This window comes from Onychomys torridus, chromosome 16 (assembly GCF_903995425.1).
Source record: "Onychomys torridus chromosome 16, mOncTor1.1, whole genome shotgun sequence".
Taxonomy (NCBI): Eukaryota; Metazoa; Chordata; class Mammalia; order Rodentia; family Cricetidae; genus Onychomys; species Onychomys torridus.
This window is the reverse complement of record NC_050458.1, coordinates 41,533,933-41,551,672: the sequence shown is the minus strand read 5'-3', so window position 1 is coordinate 41,551,672 and position 17,740 is coordinate 41,533,933. Positions and strand designations below refer to the sequence as shown.

The 17,740-nt window shown below is 47.9% G+C and overlaps 2 protein-coding genes across 6 annotated transcripts in view; one reads left to right on the top strand and one right to left on the bottom strand.

The window, feature by feature from the left end:
- The window catches only part of Mroh1 (maestro heat like repeat family member 1), an 82,818-nt gene extending 73,165 nt beyond the window's left edge, over positions 1-9,653 (bottom strand). For 2 of the 5 annotated variants that reach the window (XM_036208794.1, XM_036208795.1), the window contains exon 1: positions 9,522-9,646. The gene's annotated coding sequence lies outside the window, so the exon portion shown is untranslated. Of the gene's footprint in view, positions 1-9,232; positions 9,300-9,521 lie in introns of those variants that run through there. The other 3 variants (XM_036208796.1, XM_036208792.1, XM_036208793.1) reach the window with 3 other exon arrangements.
- Positions 9,654-14,713: 5,060 nt separating this feature from the next.
- On the top strand, positions 14,714-17,661 carry LOC118596788 (testis-specific serine/threonine-protein kinase 5-like). Its single transcript, XM_036207671.1, has 8 exons — positions 14,714-15,172; positions 15,485-15,592; positions 15,793-15,995; positions 16,079-16,134; positions 16,450-16,582; positions 16,662-16,777; positions 17,148-17,279; positions 17,365-17,661. Exons 1-8 carry the CDS (start codon positions 14,918-14,920, stop codon positions 17,499-17,501), a joined length of 1,140 nt encoding a protein of 379 aa, XP_036063564.1. The 5' UTR covers positions 14,714-14,917; the 3' UTR covers positions 17,502-17,661.
- Positions 17,662-17,740: the final 79 nt, after the last annotated feature.

Sequence of the window (17,740 nt, the reverse complement as noted above, 5' to 3'; positions counted from 1 at the left end):
CTGTAACTCCACCCCAGAGGCATCTGATACCTCTGGCCTCTTCAGGCACTTATGTGCACATACCCACACAATAGACATATACATAGCTAAAAATATTTTTAAAGGTATTTTTAAAAAGAAAGAAAGAAAACTAATCCAAGTGATACAAGAAACTACCCAAGTCCAGGGAAAGAGCCACCCATCCAGAAGGGTAAGCAGAGCACAGGGGTAAGCATACACAGGGCAGGGTTGGTGTCTGCTCAAGGCTAGAGTGGGAAGTATTATAACTCACAGACACAGGGTAGAGTTCTCACAAGGGTTCTGCCCCAGTAATAAGTTAGTCTTGGACTAGCAAGATGTTTCAAAAGATAAAGGCACTTGCTATGCAATGAAAGCCTGGTGACCCAAGTTCAATACCCAGAACCCATGCTGGAATAAGAGAATCAGCTCCCCAAAACTGTCCTCTGGCCTCCACAAGTACACAGTGGCACTCACGTGCCAGTACTCACACACATGCATCATACACACTCACACCCCATAATAAAATAATAAATAAGTTAGTCCTAGCTAAAACTCTGCTCTGGTCTCACCTAGGCAAATGAAAAGCTGGAAGACTCAGGCTGTGTCCAAGTAACCTGCCACAGCACTCAAGACTGACAGCAGGAATGCAAAAATATCCAGAGCCAACATGGTAAATGACAGGGGCACCCAGTCACCTATCACCAGGAAAACAAAGCAACAAAGCACAGCCCCTGGCCAGGTGCGGTGGCGGACATCTTTAAGGCCAATACTCAGGAGGCAGAGGCAGGCAGATCTCCTAGTCTGAGGCCAGCAAGAGCCAATAGTGACACCCTGGCAAAAACAAACAAAACTCACAATGAAAATGATTCAGTCAGCACAAACTGACCTGGAAATAACACAAAGAAAAGAATTAGTAGACAAGTACATTCAGTTATTATAACTGCATTTCATATAGGCAAGAAACTACAGCAAATAATAACTATTCTGAGAAAAAGAGGTCAAGAGCAAAAAGATGGAAAGAGTTTGAGGATGCAGTTTAGTTGGTAGAGTTCTTGCCTGACATGCACAAACCCTGGGTCTGATGCATCAACCAGGTGTGGTACACATCCAACTAAGCAGGAGTTAGAACCAGAAGTCAAGAGTATAGAGCCAGCCCAGGCCGTACATCGAGTCCCAGGCCAGTCTGGTCAGTGAGACTCTGTCTTAAAAAACAAGAAAGAATATAATCCCACACTCAGGAATGTGTGGATTATACATGAATGAAGCAGGAGGATCAGGAGTTGAAGGTCATCCTTAGCTACACAGTAAGTTCAAGGCTACTCTAGACTACATGAGACTGGTCTCAACAAAAGAGAGGAAGCCTCCTTTGTGAGGAGAAACCAGCCTCCATACCTCCCTCTGTGCCCCCTAGAGTCCTCTTCCTCTTCCTACCACCACTTCTGATGCTGTTCACCATTCTAGATGTGTCCCTGAAACACGGGTCGCCCCATCAGGAAGACAGCCCTGCCACTAAGAACCTAGACACAGGCCTGCACTACCACCAATACTTTCAGGAGGTCATCAACATGCTAGAGACAGACGAGGAGAAGCTGCAGGCTCCCAACACCAAAGACATCAAGAGCAGGACAAGCTGAGCAGAGAGCTGGACTTCACTAGCCAGCATGTCTGCATCAAGCTGAATGAGCTGGAGTGACAGATGTGGTTACACTTGCTGCTCGAGGCCAAGCAGTATGAGAAGTCTGATATACAGGTGGCACCTCAATCTCCTTAAGGATGTGAACACCTGCACCCTCAGAACTAGTACCCCTTCCAGGACCTGGTCCTCACAGGCATAATGTAACACAGCATGAAGAGTTCAAATGTTACAAGACACTCAAGAAGCACGAGAGACACCATCACCTAGAGTCACTGACAGTGCCTGCACTGGGAGCAATGGCAGTGCCCAAGGCAGCCAAGCCAATCCCAGTCTTCCCTCTCTGCTTCATGCTTACAGTTCAAGATGTGAGCCCTCAGCTTTCTGGCTCTGCCACCTGCTGCCTCAGCTCTACCATCATTAGCTCTAACCCTCTGGACCCATAAGCCCAAATAAACGCTTTCTTCTTCTTTTTGTTTTTTGAGACAGGGTTTCTCTGTAGCTTTGGAGCCTGTCCTGGGCTAGATCTGTAGACCAGGCTGGCCTCGAACTCACAGAGATCCACCTGCCTCTGCCCGGCCAAACGCTTTCTTCTTTAAGTTACCTTAGTCGTGATGTTTTATCGCAGCAACAGAAAAGTAACTAATATAACAGTGAATTCAAACCACCAAAGCCGCTAACACCAAGGCTACTAACAAGACCCTGTGTCAAAGGAGGAGGAGAAAAAGGAGAAGACAGAGAGAGAAGGAGGAGGAGAAGGAGGGGGAAGAGGAGGAGGAGGAAGAGAGGAGGAGGAGGGGGAGGAGGAAGAAGAAGGAGGGGGAGGAGGAGGGGAGAGGAAAAGGAAGGAGAAGGAAGAAGGAGGAGGAGGAAGAGGAAGAAGAGGAGGGAGAGGGGAGGAGGTAGAGGAAAAGGGGAGAAGGCAAAGGAGGAAAAGGAGAAAGAGAGGAAGGAGAGAAAAAATAAAAGAAAAACCTATCCTAAACATGAGCATCACAAGTGAGAAACGATGTTCATGTACATAAGGTGGAAAAAAAGGAGCTCAGATTGCCCCACTTCTGTTCAGAGACATGTTGCCAAGGGCAGGTTGAAAGGTCAAGCTGGTGTAGTATAAGACAAGGGGGAAAAAGCATTCAGATTAAGAAGTAACTGGGTGTGGCTGTGCACTCTGGAAGGCAGAGGCAGGTGGATCTCTGTGAATACATAGGGAGTTCCAGGCCAGCCAGGGCTACACAGTCAGATCCTGTCTCAAATAAAAAAGAAAAGAAAAAGAAAGAAAAGAAAGGAAGGAAGGAAGGAAAAGAAAAGAAGAGAAAAAGGAAGAAGCAGCAACAAATCTGTATTCACAGGTAATCTATTTTATACAAAAAGAACCTACAGAATCTGCAGTTGGGAACAGAATCAGATCACTTAAAGAGGTCACAGAATATACAAGCATTACACAGGGATCACTCTATTCCACATACTAACAATGGTTGAAAAAGACCATTTGCTAGAGAGCATAACAAAATATATCACATCTTTAGAGATAAACAACAAAAGATGTGCTTGAGGACATGCTAAAACTATCATACATTGCTAAGAGACACATTGCTCAAAAAATACTGATACTTCTCAAATAGATCTAGAAGTGTATCTCTAATATATTAATTTTCTAATGTTGCTCCTGAGCCCACCTCATAGCCTAGGCATTGGGCTGGTGGCTTTGGTTCTGAGGTAAGTTTGGACTGTGTCCAAATCAGTACCCTGTCCACCTGTACACTCAAGAATCCCTGAGCTGTACTGGATATTCCCACAACCCTTTGCTCACAGAGAACATATGGGCTCAGAACTAAGTATGAATGAATGTTCATTGTGCCTTCTCCAATGAGCAGGGACAAAGTTTTGATTTGTATCTTGGTCTACACCCACATGGTTCATATATATACATGTAGACAAAACACTCATAACATAAAATAAATAAATCTAAAAAGTAACAGATCAGAAATCCTCTTGTAAGCCTGTTTTCTTAATGTGTAATACACAATTTGGAGTGTACTGGATGAAATGATTCACAGCTCACAGGGAAAAAAAAATCAACAACATTCAATAGCAGCCAATTAAATTTTGAAAAATATATCAAAAGGAGGATCTGTTCTATATTAAGTGTATAAAACTATATATAGTGCATAGTAGGCCAATCCTGGTGGCACAGGACTTAATCTCAGCACTGGTCAGGGAGAAGTGGGGTTCAGGATTTCAAGGTCACGCTCAGCTACACAACAAGCTTGAGGACAATTTGCAGTGTCTGAGACTGTCTCAAGAACAACATATACACAAAGGCACAGGCTTAGAGCTGTAGCTCAATAGTAAAGTGTCTGTCTGGTACGCACAAGACCCCCAGCTTGAGCCTCAACACTAAAAAGACTTAACAATAACAACAAATAAAGGAAAATAAAAAAAAAATACTAGTGAACAAAAAGTAGAGCTGGAAAACAGAAAGCATTTAGTGGTTAAGAGCACTTTCTGCTCTTCCAGAGAGCCTGAGATCAGTTCCTAGCATCCCATCCAGTAGCTCACTACCGATGTAACTTCAGCTCCAGATGATCTAATGCCTTGCACAGGAACCCCTGAAACACATGTACATACATACATACACACATATATACACATAAGTAAGAATAAAATACATCTAAAAAGGAACAAAAAGTATTCAAGACCAAAGTAGAACCTGAATCAAAAAGGACTCATGTCTTCTCTTACCTCAAAGTAAATCCTTTATAGATTTAAGAGTTAAGTGTAAAAATAAAATCACCATAAAAGAGCTTGTAGAAAACACAGGTAAATGTAGTCTTGGAGTTGGAAAAGAATATCTAAAATAGACACAAAATGTATACAGCAGGGCTAGAGAGATGACTCTGTGGTTAAGAGTGCTTACTGGTCTGGTCTTGGAGAGGACCAAAGCTTAGTTTCCAAGACCCATACGGTAGTTTACAACCATCTGTAACTTTAGTTCCAAGATATCTGGTGCTCTCTTCTGGCTTCTGCAGGCACCAGAGACACACACAGTGCACATACATACACACAGACAGACAGACAGACAGACAGACAAGACACTCATACAAATAAAAAAAAAAAATCTTTAAACAAAACAAAAAGCAAATCCAGATGGCACTTAATCTAAAAAGAATTAAGCCGGGCGGTGGTGGCTCATGCCTGTAATCCCAGCACTCAGGAGGCAGAGGCAGGTGGATCTCTGTGAGTTGGACGCCAGCCTGGTCTACAGAGCTAGTCCAGGACAGGCTCCAAAGCTACAGAGAAACCCTGTCTCGGAAAAATTAATTAATTAATTAAACTTCAAAGTGAAGCCTGGTAGTACATACTTGTGGTCCAAAATATTCAGGAGGCTGAGGCAAAAGGATCTCTTGAATCCACAAGTTCGAGACCAGTCAGGGTACAGAGAACTAATTCTAACTTTCTTAATTTTCCTCTCCTCTCTCCCTTACCTCCCTCTCTCCCCTCCTTCTATGGTGCTAAGGATCACACTCAGGACTTTGCACACGCCAGACAAACACTACCTATAAGCTACATCCCCAGCCATGCCATCTGCTAAAATACCAAAAATTAGCAGGGCAGAGTGATATGGAGGATTGACCCAACTCACGAATTTAAAGTCAATCTGGGCAACATAGCAAGATCCTATCTCAAAGAAAAGAGAACTTAATGATGAAGGGCCTGACCCATGTTAAGAAGGCAAGATAACACTCCCAGAGTTTCCTGTCACTAGCTGAAGGACTCAGTACAATAACATGTAGTACACAGGAGGCAGAGAAGAAACAAGTAGGTATAAACTAAACACTTCCACCAGGATAAGAGTTCACCAGAGAGCACTTAAGGAACCTGCTCCACAGCTTAAAAGCACTCTTTAGTGGACCAGGACCCTGAGAAGGTGCACAAGGCCTAACATCCTCTTCCCAGTTCTAGGGATCTAACTTAGGGGCTTGCATGCCTAGCATGTGCAAGAACTTGGGTTCAACCTCCAGCACAGAGAAAGAAAGAGAGAGAGGTGAGGAAGGGAGAGTGAGGAAGGGTGAGAGAATCCAATTCTCATTTTAGATGCAGAGAAAGAAAAGTTAATTACAAGGTTATTTTTTTTGTTTTTTGTTTTGTTTTTTGTTTTTGGAGACAGGGTTTCTCTGTGTAGCTTTGGAGCCTGTCTTGGAACTCACTCTGTAGCCCAGGCTGGCCTCGAACTCACAGAGATCCACCTGCCTCTGCCTCCCGAGTGCTGGGATAACAGGCGTGCGCCACCACTGCCTGGTGCCAAATAAGTTTTGATTGTATGTTGTTTGCATCTTCTTGCCATCAACAAATAAAGGTCCTTCTGATTTGGGGAGAGGGCAGAAGTCCAATAAGCTATGCTTTTAACCTTTTAGGATGGCTATAATCAGGGGCTAGAGGTGTAGATCAGTGCTAGAGTACTTATTGCCTAGTACGGACAGGCCCCTGGGTTTAGTCCCCAGCACTGAAAACAAACAAACTAGAATAACCATTTTAAAAGATATGAACTAGGTCTGGAAAGACGGCTCAGCTGTCAGAACACTTGCTGCTATTGCAGAAGACCCAAGTTCAGTTCCCAGAACCCATTTGACAGCTCATCACCACTTACATTTCCAATTCTAGGGGATCCCATGCCCTCTTCTGACCTCCCAAGAACCCTGCACATATATGATGTACATACACAGACACTCGGGTACACATACATATAAGTAAGTATAAATAATAAATAAGTATTAATTAATGTTTAAGAGTAATAAAAAGTAGTGATGCATGCCTTTAACCCCAGTACTTGGGAAGCAGAGGCAGGTGGATCTTGGTGAGTTCAAGGACAGCCTAGTCTACATAAGGACAGTCAGGACTATATAATAGAGAGATTCTGTCTCAAAGAAAAAAACAACAAAAATATAAGTATATGATTTGGGCAAATGTAGAACAAATCACAGCATGTAACAAGAGGCTAGTCTACCTAATATTAATGTGCAAACAGAGCTTGTACATTACTAAAACAAACAAGGAAAAAGACACCCAGGTATTCCCAGAGAATATAACCAACAGACATGCAGAGACTGTGCTGACCACCCCTTAGGACAAAGTGTATGTCCAGCTGTCTTTCCAAAGGTGAGAGATGGTGTAGCAAAGCAGACCGTTAAGCACATGGCTCCAGAGCCAGGCAGCCTTTAATGTGCTTACTATATCAACGAGTGATAATGTTGAGCACCTACACTCAAAGGCTCTGACTGGGAGTGAAGCCAGGCAGCAGCAAGCTCTATGCACATCTGACATGGTGAGGACCAGGACTGCCTTGGGTGCTAGGTGCTGGTACCAGTGACAGAGTCTGAGGAATGGCTGCTACTCGCCTGAATTGTCAATCCCTTTCTCCATCTTTCACAGATGCTTACACTAGGACACAGACATTTACGTACGTAAGTATTCATAGTCAGACTTAGGGCAAATCTGAAAGGCAAAAGCAAGTAGATGAGAGATGATGGATAGATAGGGTTGATGGGGGGTCTTCCTTTTCTATATAGAAGGCTTTCTTTCTTTCCTTCTTTTTAAACAGGTGTACACCACCACACCCAATTCACAGCACCTACATTTGTATGAATGGAGAACCAGTATGCACATGCACATTTAGCAAACTCCTGCTGGGCTCAGTCTCAGATACAACATAGCCCCAAAGCAGGATGGAGTGGTGGGGGTGGGTCCAGGCACATGCAGTCATAGAATGCCCTACCTAGGAGGAATTGGGCCAGAGAAGAGTCAACTCAACTTCTAGAGTCATTAGCAAGAACTCGAGATGGTGTCCCACAGTAATACAGTCAAGAGCTCACTGCTCACTATCCATTAAGAAGAATATGATTTCTCAAATAAGCCACATGGAACTACATTGCTGGGCTTACATGCAAACCTCTGAAGCAAGGGGGCCCCTTAAGCTCAGGGAAGAAAGCACAATCTACTATATGACATTCAGCAGCCAGTATTCTCTGAATTCTGGCCAGTTACTTACAAGAGCTACAGAGCCCTGCCTGGTGTTATTTCCCAAAGTCAATCAAGCTGTGTGCCCTGACACAAGCAAAGGTGTCTTTGACTCAAATCAACTCAGCTCAATAAAAAGATATTAGGGGCTGGAGAGGTGGCTCAGAGGTTAAGAGCACTGGCTGTTCTTCCAGAGGTCCTGAGTTCAATCCCCAGCAACCACATGGTGGCTCACAACTGTCTGTAATGAGATCTGGTGCCCTCTTCTGGCATGTAGACAGAACACTGTATGTGTAATAAATAAATAAATCTTAGGAAAAAAAAAAGGACATTAGGCGGCCTGGAGTTACTAATCAGACAGCAGCAGCAACTCTGCTTTTCACCTGGGCCTCTGTGAACCCTAGGAAAGGAAATTAAGCTACCCCTGACACGGATGATTTTTCTGAGACAAGCACGGGTCCTAAAGGTTCCACCTCTGGTGTCCCTCAACATTCACCTTTGAGAGAGGGAGATATGACAAGATGCAGCTTTGAATAAGACAGTTGTCTGGACATCAGTTTCAAGTCAACAAAAGCAGCTCATCCTCAGCTCCATTTTACTTTGACATCAGAGACCAGAAAGACATTTCACATCTGGGTCTCTCATCTTGGCCTAAGGTCTAAGAGTAAAGATTTCTGGTAGAAGCATCTCCCAGGGCCTGCAGGTGCAGACAGACTGCACAGTCATAAACACATGTACCAATGAACTACCCCACAACCAGTGATTTGCATAGGGTCTCTGCTCTCATGCCCCACCTGCCCTGTGTCTGCTGGGGGTCTCCATCCAGATGACCATGGCCACTCAAGTCCAACAGGGCAGCTAAGACTCACCCATCGTCTTTACCCCTGCCCTGCCCCAGTCAACGGTTCGATGAATTTTCACCATTTAATAAACCGGGTCAAAAGTCAGAACCGCAAGCTGTTCATCCATTTCATCTCCACTTCTACCAACAATCCCTTCCGAAGTGTTTCCTGCCTCCAGCCTAGACTAGCTCCTCAAAGCTGGCCTCTGCCTCAACCGCAGCTCCAGCTCACATCCCCAGGCCTCCAGATGCCAGCCTCTGTCCCTCTCCAGCACCTCGTATGCTTACTCACTGTCCTTGAGTTTACGGCTCCATCTAGCACTTACCCTGAACTCTGTACAGAGTACAGCAGACTAGGTAACTGCTGGAAAATCGGAACCCCAAACCTGGAGGGCCAGCTCTGGCTCAACCCCCCCCACCTCTCACCTTGTTTGAATGCCATACTCCCTACAGCTCTGCTGAGTGTGGCCTTCTCCCTAGGGCCAGCTATCCTCGTGACTCTGGACAAATCACCTTCCTGCTCTAGACCGCCTCCTTTAATCGAAAAGAGAACACAGAAAGACTAGTGGCTGCGGCACGCACTGGTTTTGCAAGTCTCCGAAGGAAGGCTCAGTTTCCTGAGAGACAAATGCCGGTGGCCCAGCTGTGGAGCTCAAAGACACGCAGCCCTACGCCAGAGAGGACCCGGGTCTTGGAACCACCGAGTTCCCGGAAGGGGCTAGGACACGGACCACGCGACCCACCAGAAAGCAGGGAGCCAGGGTCTGGGGTCCACGCGCCGATGTCTGACGCGGAAGAATGGAATCGCAAGCTCCCGGGTCTCTTCCAGGTGTAACGCGCGAAGCCGGGCCCACTGGGCGCACCTGAGAGCTCCCAGGACCCCTGGCACCGGCCCGCTGACCTTGGGGAGACGCCTCCTGACACAGCTTCTCGCGCTGCTGGCAGAAGGGAAGGCCCCAGGCTCTCTGGTCCAAGTCCCCCAATCGGTGCCCGGCCTCCGCCACCAAAGATCAGCCTCAACAAGCCGTTTACCTGAGGAGCTGCCGCCGCCGCCGCCACCGCCAGGGAGCCGCCCTCCGTGCCCAAAGCGGCCCACAGTGGGCGGAGCTGCGCGCCAAGCCCGTCCCCGCAGCCCTCTGGCCAACTGCGGCCTGGCGCGCGGCGATCTGGCCCCGCCTCCATGCGATCTCCACGCTCACTGGTCAGAGTTCTGTCCCTCACGCTAGCCCCGCCCTCACAGGCCACGCCCTAGAGCGCCTAGGTACACTGACTCCTCCTTATACTCAGCCGAGTGCCCACGGCAGTCCGGTGACCGCTTCACGAGGGCTGCTGCTGCGCCAGGGGCCGTCTGCGCAAGCGCTGTCCTCGAGACAAGGATCCGCTTACAACAGCAGAAAGCCCCAGCGGCCGCGGAGTGGTGGTGCACGTCTTTAATCCCCACCTTCGGGAGGCAGAGGCAGGTGGATCCCTAGGAGTTGGAGGTCAACCTGGTCTACAGACTGAGTTCCAGGACAGCCAGGGCTACAAAGTGAGACCCTGTCTCGAAAATGACAAAACGAGAGAGAGAGAGAGAGAGAGAGAGAGAGAGAGAGAGAGAGAGAGAGAGAGAGAGTGAGTCCTGGTATTGTCATATTCTCAACACCTAGTTCACGGACCCCTAAACAACAGGTACATATGCCCATGCCCATCAGAGGTACCTATCCAACATATCAACAGGACCTTGGAAATCAAGATGATCATGTCGCAGTACCTGGGCAGCTCACAGAGAGTTGTAATGTCCAGCTCCAGGTGAAACCAAAGCCTCTAAAAGCCTGGAAAGAGGTGAATAAACAAAGGAATAGTAAGGCATACTACAGGATATAGGAAACATTGGGAAGGGGTTTGGTTTGGGGGCCAAGAAAGCAAAGGTGGTAAGGGCTTGCACCTGAGAGAGTTGGGGGAAGAATATGCTGGAAAGACTGGGCACCCGCAAAGAACCAGAGGTTGAAATCACCCAGAGATGTGTAAACCAAACAAAGTTGTAAGCAGTGTTCTGAAAACAAAAGAACCAAAAGAGCTGGTTGAGAAAAAGGAAGCAGTTCGCTACCACATATCCAGGCCAGACAGAATATGTTAGATATCGAAATCAAGTTGTGGTTGAACAGAGTCCTGGAGGGCAACTGGCTGAGGGTTCTAAGAGGCAAACACTGAGACCTGATATCCTTTTTCCACGGTAGGAGGGACTTGAATCTATTCCTGTTGTGAGGACAGAGCCCAGAGAGAAAGGATATATATGGGCAAGAGAGTGGAGCATTCTGCAGATGCAGTCATGGCCCAGGAAGATGTCAGAAAATAGAAGGAACTAACTAGGCTAACTGCCAGGGAAGGAGGTCTTCTCCAAGTTCACACCTCGACAACTCCCTCTCCAGCCTGAAAAGCCTCGCAGTGGCACTTCTGTGGCAATAGCCCAACATGCCCCACTGGTCCTGTGCCCCTCCACAGCCACATCAGTCACCTTTTCCGTCTCCAAGCACACAAGCTGCCCAGCATGTACCACAACTTAATTTGTTGTTGCTGTTGTTTTCGAGACAGGGTTTCTCTGTGTAGTTTTAGTGCCTGTCCTGGATCTCACAGAGATCCACCTGGCTCTGCCTCCTGAGCGCTGGGATTAAATGTCTGCGCCACCACCGCCAGGCTCACAACTTAATTTTTACTCTTATTATTTAGGACAAAGCCCAGCATGTGAGGTACTGAATAAAACACAGTGGAGCTGATGGACTAATAAGGGTGCAGATAGAGAAGAGGACAAAGACAATGCAAAGGGACTGCTGCTGGGGGATGTCTTTCTGTACACTGTGAATATATGTTGTTCCCATTGGTTAATAAATAAGCTGCTTTGGCCTATGGCAAGGCAGCTTAGAGGCAGGTGGGAAATCGAAGGAGAGAGACAGGAAAGAGAAAGACGGAGTCCAGAGAGATGCCAGCATCACCAGGAGAAGCAAGATGTGAAGGTACCAGTAAGCCATGGCCACATGGCTACTTATAGATAAATTGAAATTGGTTAAGTTATAAGAGCTAGCTAGCAAGAAGCCTGCCATAGGCCATACAGTTTGTAATAATATAAGCCTCTGTGTGTTTACTTGGGTCCAAGTGGCTGGGGCATGGGGTGGGGGGGGGGGGGCTACAGGGAGGGAGACCCAAGAAACTTACAGCTACAGACTGGAGAGATGGCTCAGCAGTTAAGAGCACATTCTGCTCTCTCCCACATTAGGCAGCTCACAACCAGCTGTAACTCTGAGCTCCAGGTGGAATCAAAGCTTCTAAGCAAGGCTGAAGAGATGGCTCAGAGGTTAGGGGCATTGAATACTCTTCCAGAGAACTTGGGTTCAGTTCCCAGCTCCCACATGGCAGCTCACAACTGTCTGTAACTCCAGTTCCATGGCAAAACACCAATGCACATTTAAAAAAAAAAAAAAAAAAAAGCTTCTAAGCTGCACAGGCTTCCACACTCAAGTGTACATACCTCCCTCCACACACAAAAGCACAGGCATGCAGAAATTTTACTGGGCGATGATGGTGGTACACACCTTTAGTCCCAGCACTTGGGATGCAGAGGCAGACAGATCTCTGTGAGTTTGAAGCCTGTCTGGTCTATAGAGTGAGTCCCAGGACGGGGGTACGAGAAAACAAACAAACAAAAAAACCTGCCTCAAAAAAAAAAAAAAAAAAAAAAAGGGGGGGGGGGGGCGCTGGAGAGATGGCTCAGAGGTTAAGAGCACCGACTGCTCTTCCAAAGGTCCTGAGTTCAGTTCCCAGCAGCCGCTTGGTGGTTCACAACCATCTGTAATGAGATCTGGTTCCCTCTTCTGGCCTGCAGGGATGCGTGCAGACAGAACGTGGTATATATAATAATAAAAAAAAATTATTAAAAAAATAAAAAAGGTTGGGGATTTAGCTCAGTGGTAGAGTGCTTGCCTAGCAAGCGCAAGGCCCTGGGTTTGATCCTCAGCTCAAAAACAAAACAAAACAAACAAACAAGAAATGAAGGGGAGGAAGATGGGAAGAGAGGTGTTTGCTAGCTTCTGTTTGGGTTCTGGCACAGGTGGGAACCAGGAAGGTCAAAGGGCTGTGATTAGAGAACAGCAGCTCAATGGCACTGGTGGGCCTGGACAGAATCATGACTTTTCCTCTAGATGTAAAATGGCCACCCACCTTCAACCACCCTCACCCAATGGTGAATGTACCCACAGTCCTCCCAACTCTTGGATTGCTAACCTGTATTAAATACCCAGGAACAATCTCCTTTTACCTAAACTCCAGATTAAACCACAGGACAGTGACTGTGTCCATATTTTCTATATTTCTTTTCTGTCCAAGACAAGGACTGTAGCAACAAGCCATTCATTTCAAAAATTCACAGGACAACATGGATGAGAGAATACTCCTGACAGCTCAGGCCAGGCTATTCCAAAGCCTTATTGTAAAGGCCTGCTGCATCCACCTATAGACTTCAGTTCAGGAAGACACAAGTCTCCAAGGCTCATTAGACTTCTATCATGTTTCAGGCATTTAAGAATAGTCTCAGGACAGCTGCCCACTAGTCAATATGCTGATTCCTCCAGCTCACAGCAGAGACCTCAGTTTCATCATCTGTAAAACATGTATTGTTTCATTGCATTCAGATTTGAAATCCTGGGTATTAACTACCTCTGGCACTTCTGTTGTGGGATATTTGTACAATGTGTGAAAATGTATTGCTGTGGTTGGTGTAATAAAAAGCTGAACAGCCAATAGCTAGGCAGGAGGTATGGGTGGGATTTCTAGGGACAGAGAGGAAGAGGAGGAGATCGAGGCCCAGAGAAGACACCAATGAGACATGGAGAGAGTTAGACACACAGAATAAAGGCAAGGTAAAAAGCCACATAGTAAAATGTAGATTAATAAAAGCAGGTTAATTTCTTTTTTTAAAAAACAATTTATTTTATGTGCATTGGTGTATGTAAGTATGTCTATGTGAGGGTGTCAGATCTTAGAGTTACAGACAGTTGTTAGCTGCCATATGGGTGCTGGGAATTGAACCAGGGTCCTCTGGTAGAGCAGTTAGTGCTCTTAACCACTGAGCCATCACTCCAGCCCCGGTTAATTTGTTATAAGGGCTAGTGGGGCAAGCCTAAGCTTTCATAATTAGTAAGTCTTCATGTCATTATTTGCAAGCTGGCAGCCCAAAGAAAAAGACTTACTACACATAGAAGTGTTCAGGGAATCAGAGAGATGTAGCTAAGATGACTTCTTAGAGTAGCAACTGGCATAAGGCACATGCTAGGTAAAGGTCAGCTGCGACTCTGGAGTTCAAAACAAGGGAGAAGTGATGGGAGATTCCATGCCCTGGCAGAGTAGTCTGAGGAGGTGGCCTTTGCTTGCCCTGAAGTGTTCAAGCCTGAAGCGAGATCTAGGTGGTAGGCTTCCTGCAGCAGGTCTAGCCTGAGTCAAAAATCAAGATCTAGTAGAGAAAGACCAGGATAGAGGATCCTGGACTCTTGCCACTTCTGATTCATTTAGCTGTGGCCTTGGCACCCCCTCAAAGAATAAAACAGTGGCTGATCTCGTTTGACCTCTTTATATCCTTAGAGGACTTAACCTTTCCAATTTTTGTTTTGTTCTTTCGAGACAGGGTCTCTCTGTGTAGCTCTGGCTGTCCTGGAACTTGCTCTGTAGACCAGGCTGGCCTCAAACTCAGAGATCCACCTGCCTCTGCCTCCCGAGTGCTGGACTAAAGGTGTGTGCCACCACCACCCAACTTCCAACTTCTTTGAAAGCTTTGTATAGCGGCTGGAGAGATGGCTCGGCAATTAAGGACACATACTGCTTTGGCAGGGGACCCAAAACTCCAGCTCCAGGAGATACAAAACTTCTATGGGGTCGGTGTCTCCCTCTCTCTGTCTCTACACACACACACACACACACACACACACACACACACACACACACACACACAAATAATGAAAACTAAATCCTAAAAATGTCTTTTATATTCAATCACATGTAGAGGAGCCCACAAAAGCCTCACCCTAGTGCTAGCCCTTCATGTGAGTTCTCACCCTACAGAAAAAGAGCACAGCATTGGATAAAGCTAATCCAGTAAGACAGCCTCAGAGATGACAGGTCTAAAGATGATAACTTTGAGGGCACAATGCAGGCGCATCTCTAGAACCTTCTATTCTAGAACCTATACCCAGTTCCCTGGAGTCTTCACTCTCCAATCAGTCCAGAGCTGTGTTAGCTTCCCCGCCTCCCCCAGCCTCTCAACCTATGCTCTTAGCCTCAAGCACATTAAGTCTTCAGAAAACTGGCTGTTTTCTCCAAGGGAATTCAGGTCCCACCCGGCCTCCCGCTTCCCCAGGCCCTGCCCTCGGAAACGAGTTTAGATCTCAGCTGTGTCTCAATTGTTGATGGACAGTAAGCTGGCCCGCCAAGCCCCCTTCTGTGGCACCCTGCCCTCCACGAGGAGCAACAGCCGGCGCAAGCTGGATGAGAGGATCTTCACGGAACAGGCTCAAGAATGCATGAACAATGGTTATCTGCTCTCCTCCAAGAAGATAGGCTCTGGTTCGTTCTCCAAGGTCTACCTAGCCTATGCAACACGTGAGCGAATGAAGCACAATCCTAGGCTAGCCTCTGACTTGCGGGCCAAGCACCACACTATGGTGAGGGAGGCCTGCCACTTTCTCTGTGGGTTCCCAGCAGGCCTATGTCCTAAACCCTCAGGTACTTTCCAGCTACCCTAGCTTCCTCTATGGGGCCTCCCTCCTAGGTCCTATTTCTTCTCAGCTCCCCCATGCTCTGTTCCCCCCAACCCCTCAAACATATATGTGCCCAGGACAAAAAGAAAGTGGGGCTGGCACCACCTTTCGAGGGTACTGCTCACCCAGTCCCTGGGAGTTCAGCAATGTGTGTAAAGAACAGTGGGCCTATTCTAGGGAGCTTTTACCCAGTTGACCACTCTCCACCTTTCTCAGGTGGCTATTAAGATTGTGTCCATGGCTGAAGCCCCAGTGGAGTACTCCAGAAAGTTCCTGCCCCGTGAGATTTCATCACTCAATGCCACCTACAAGCACCTTCACATAGTAAGACAGTCCTCACCATGCCTGCCGTCCACTCCATGCTTGGCTCCCCACCCCCCTACTTGGAAAACCTCCCTTTTGCCCTTGAATACAGAGCCCACACTCACCCTGCAACTGGGGTCTAGTATATGGGACAGTCCCAGCACTTGGCCCAGGCCTTCCTCAGGATGACAGTGTACATGGGGCATGGGGGTGTTCGGTAGGTGCAGTTATATGAGACCTACCAAAACAGTCAGCGCTCCTACCTGGTACTGGAGTTGGCAGCCCGAGGTGACCTGTTGGAGCATATCAATGCAGTGTCAGACCTCCGATGTTGCCCAGGGCTAGAGGAGGAAGAGGCCCGAAGGCTGTTCTGGCAGCTGGTCAGCGCTGTGGCCCACTGCCACAATGCCGGCATTGTACACCGGTGAGGGTGTCATCTGGCCTACCTGCCTAGCTGGGTGTCTGCTGACCCACTTGAGCCCAGCCCCATATTCCCTTCTCCCACAGAGACTTGAAATGTGAGAATATCCTGTTGGATGACCAGGGCTTCCTAAAGCTGACAGGTGAGCCCACACGGCTTCCTCAGTTCAGTTTACTTCTGGACTCCTACCTAAAACTTCCTGTCCCACATAGGCTCTTGTCCTCAGCTCTGACCTCTAGCTCTTCCAAAAAGCCTGAATTCAGCTCCTACCTTCAGCCCAAACCTGATCGACATCCACAGGAGGCCCTGCCTAATTTCTCCTTCACTCCCATCTTTTTAACATACACTCAGAGCTCCCTACCCTGACCCCACCATCCTAACAGATAGCCTCTTGAATCCATTGTCCCAACCTGTCCATCACCTGTGTTGCCTTGCCCTGCCTGAATACTGTGTGCAGATTTTGGCTTTGCCAACTGCGTGGGGCTCAAGAACTCACTGCTGAGCACCTTCTGTGGCTCTGTGGCTTATACTGCCCCAGAGATCCTCATGAGCAAGAAGTACAATGGTGAGCAGGCTGATCTGTGGAGTCTGTGAGTACCCCAGGTGAGCCCTGCAGGATCCGTGGGTGGGCTTAGGAGGGGCGACACCCTGAGGAAGTTGCGTCCCCAGAGGGATCATCCTTCATGCCATGGTGTCTGGGAAGCTGCCCTTCAAAGAACACCAACCCCATCGCATGCTGCACCTGATTCGTCGTGGTCCTGTCTTCAAGCCAGGGTTGTCCCCAGGTGAGAAACACCATTCCATGCTCCTTCCAAGGCCCAGCTCAGGCCTGGAGAGCAGCCAGAGACCAGCACCACAGCAAAGAGAATGATATGGTATATCACCCTACCCCATAGGCTGGAAAAGTACCACCCATACACTGCATGTTGGGAAGCTGGGCTGAGGTTGGGACTGACTGAGTGCCATCCTATTGAATGTTAACATAATCCAGAATACTGCATCGTTATCTGTGCCTCAGTCCCCTTTAACAATGGGCAGAAGCCCCGAACCTTTGCCAGACTAGAAAGGACCCTTCTCAAGTAGCCACCATTTCTGGCAGTAGTGGGTGAGGGTCAGGGTTACGGACAGGCTCCAGCGGTGAGCCCTCCCCTGTAGAGTGTCGGGACCTGATCAGAGGGCTGCTTCAGCTGCATCCATGTGCACGCCTGGGCCTACAGCAGGTGGCTGCTCACTGCTGGATGCTGCCTGCAGAACACACACTGTCCTCTACACTTGGTGCCGCTCCAGGTGGGGCACGGCTCACGGGCGACTTGTTGGGCTGCAGACAGTGCCTCTAACATTCTCCATGACACTGTGCTTTGCTTCATTGCAGAACAGGAGCATTCCCAGTCAGCAAAAGCCTCCGGCCACACAGAGTCGGGCAGAGATACCGTGTACCAGAAGCAGAAGCTACAGCACCTCCAGAGGCGGGACATCTCTAAGGAGAGTGTCTCTGGCCCAGGCGTTTAGCACCTGGAAGCCTGCACCAGAGGAATAGCTTCTACCAGTCTTGGGCTATGGCACTCGATGGCAGGTGGCCACTCTCTATGCCCCACAGTCCCCAAGAGGAACAAGCCTGGGCACTATCTGGTCAATTGAGGGTGGGTAGGTGTGGGCAGATAAAGATGTTTTTCTGTGGAGCTGAGGATGCAGCCGTCTACACAGGGAGGGCAGGTGGCCTCTGGGTACCTCAGTGGGCTGGAGCTCCA

What these genes read in the sequence shown, in the direction of transcription:
- LOC118596788 (XM_036207671.1), top strand. Translation starts at nt 14,918, where the DNA reads ATGGACAGTAAGCTGGCCCGCCAAGCCCCCTTCTGTGGCACCCTGCCC. An exon ending in AATGCCGGCATTGTACACCG is followed by an intron (nt 15,996 to 16,078) that starts GTGAGGGTGTCA and finishes CTTCTCCCACAG; the next exon opens with AGACTTGAAATGTGAGAATA. An exon ending in CAGGCTGATCTGTGGAGTCT is followed by an intron (nt 16,583 to 16,661) that starts GTGAGTACCCCA and finishes TTGCGTCCCCAG; the next exon opens with AGGGATCATCCTTCATGCCA.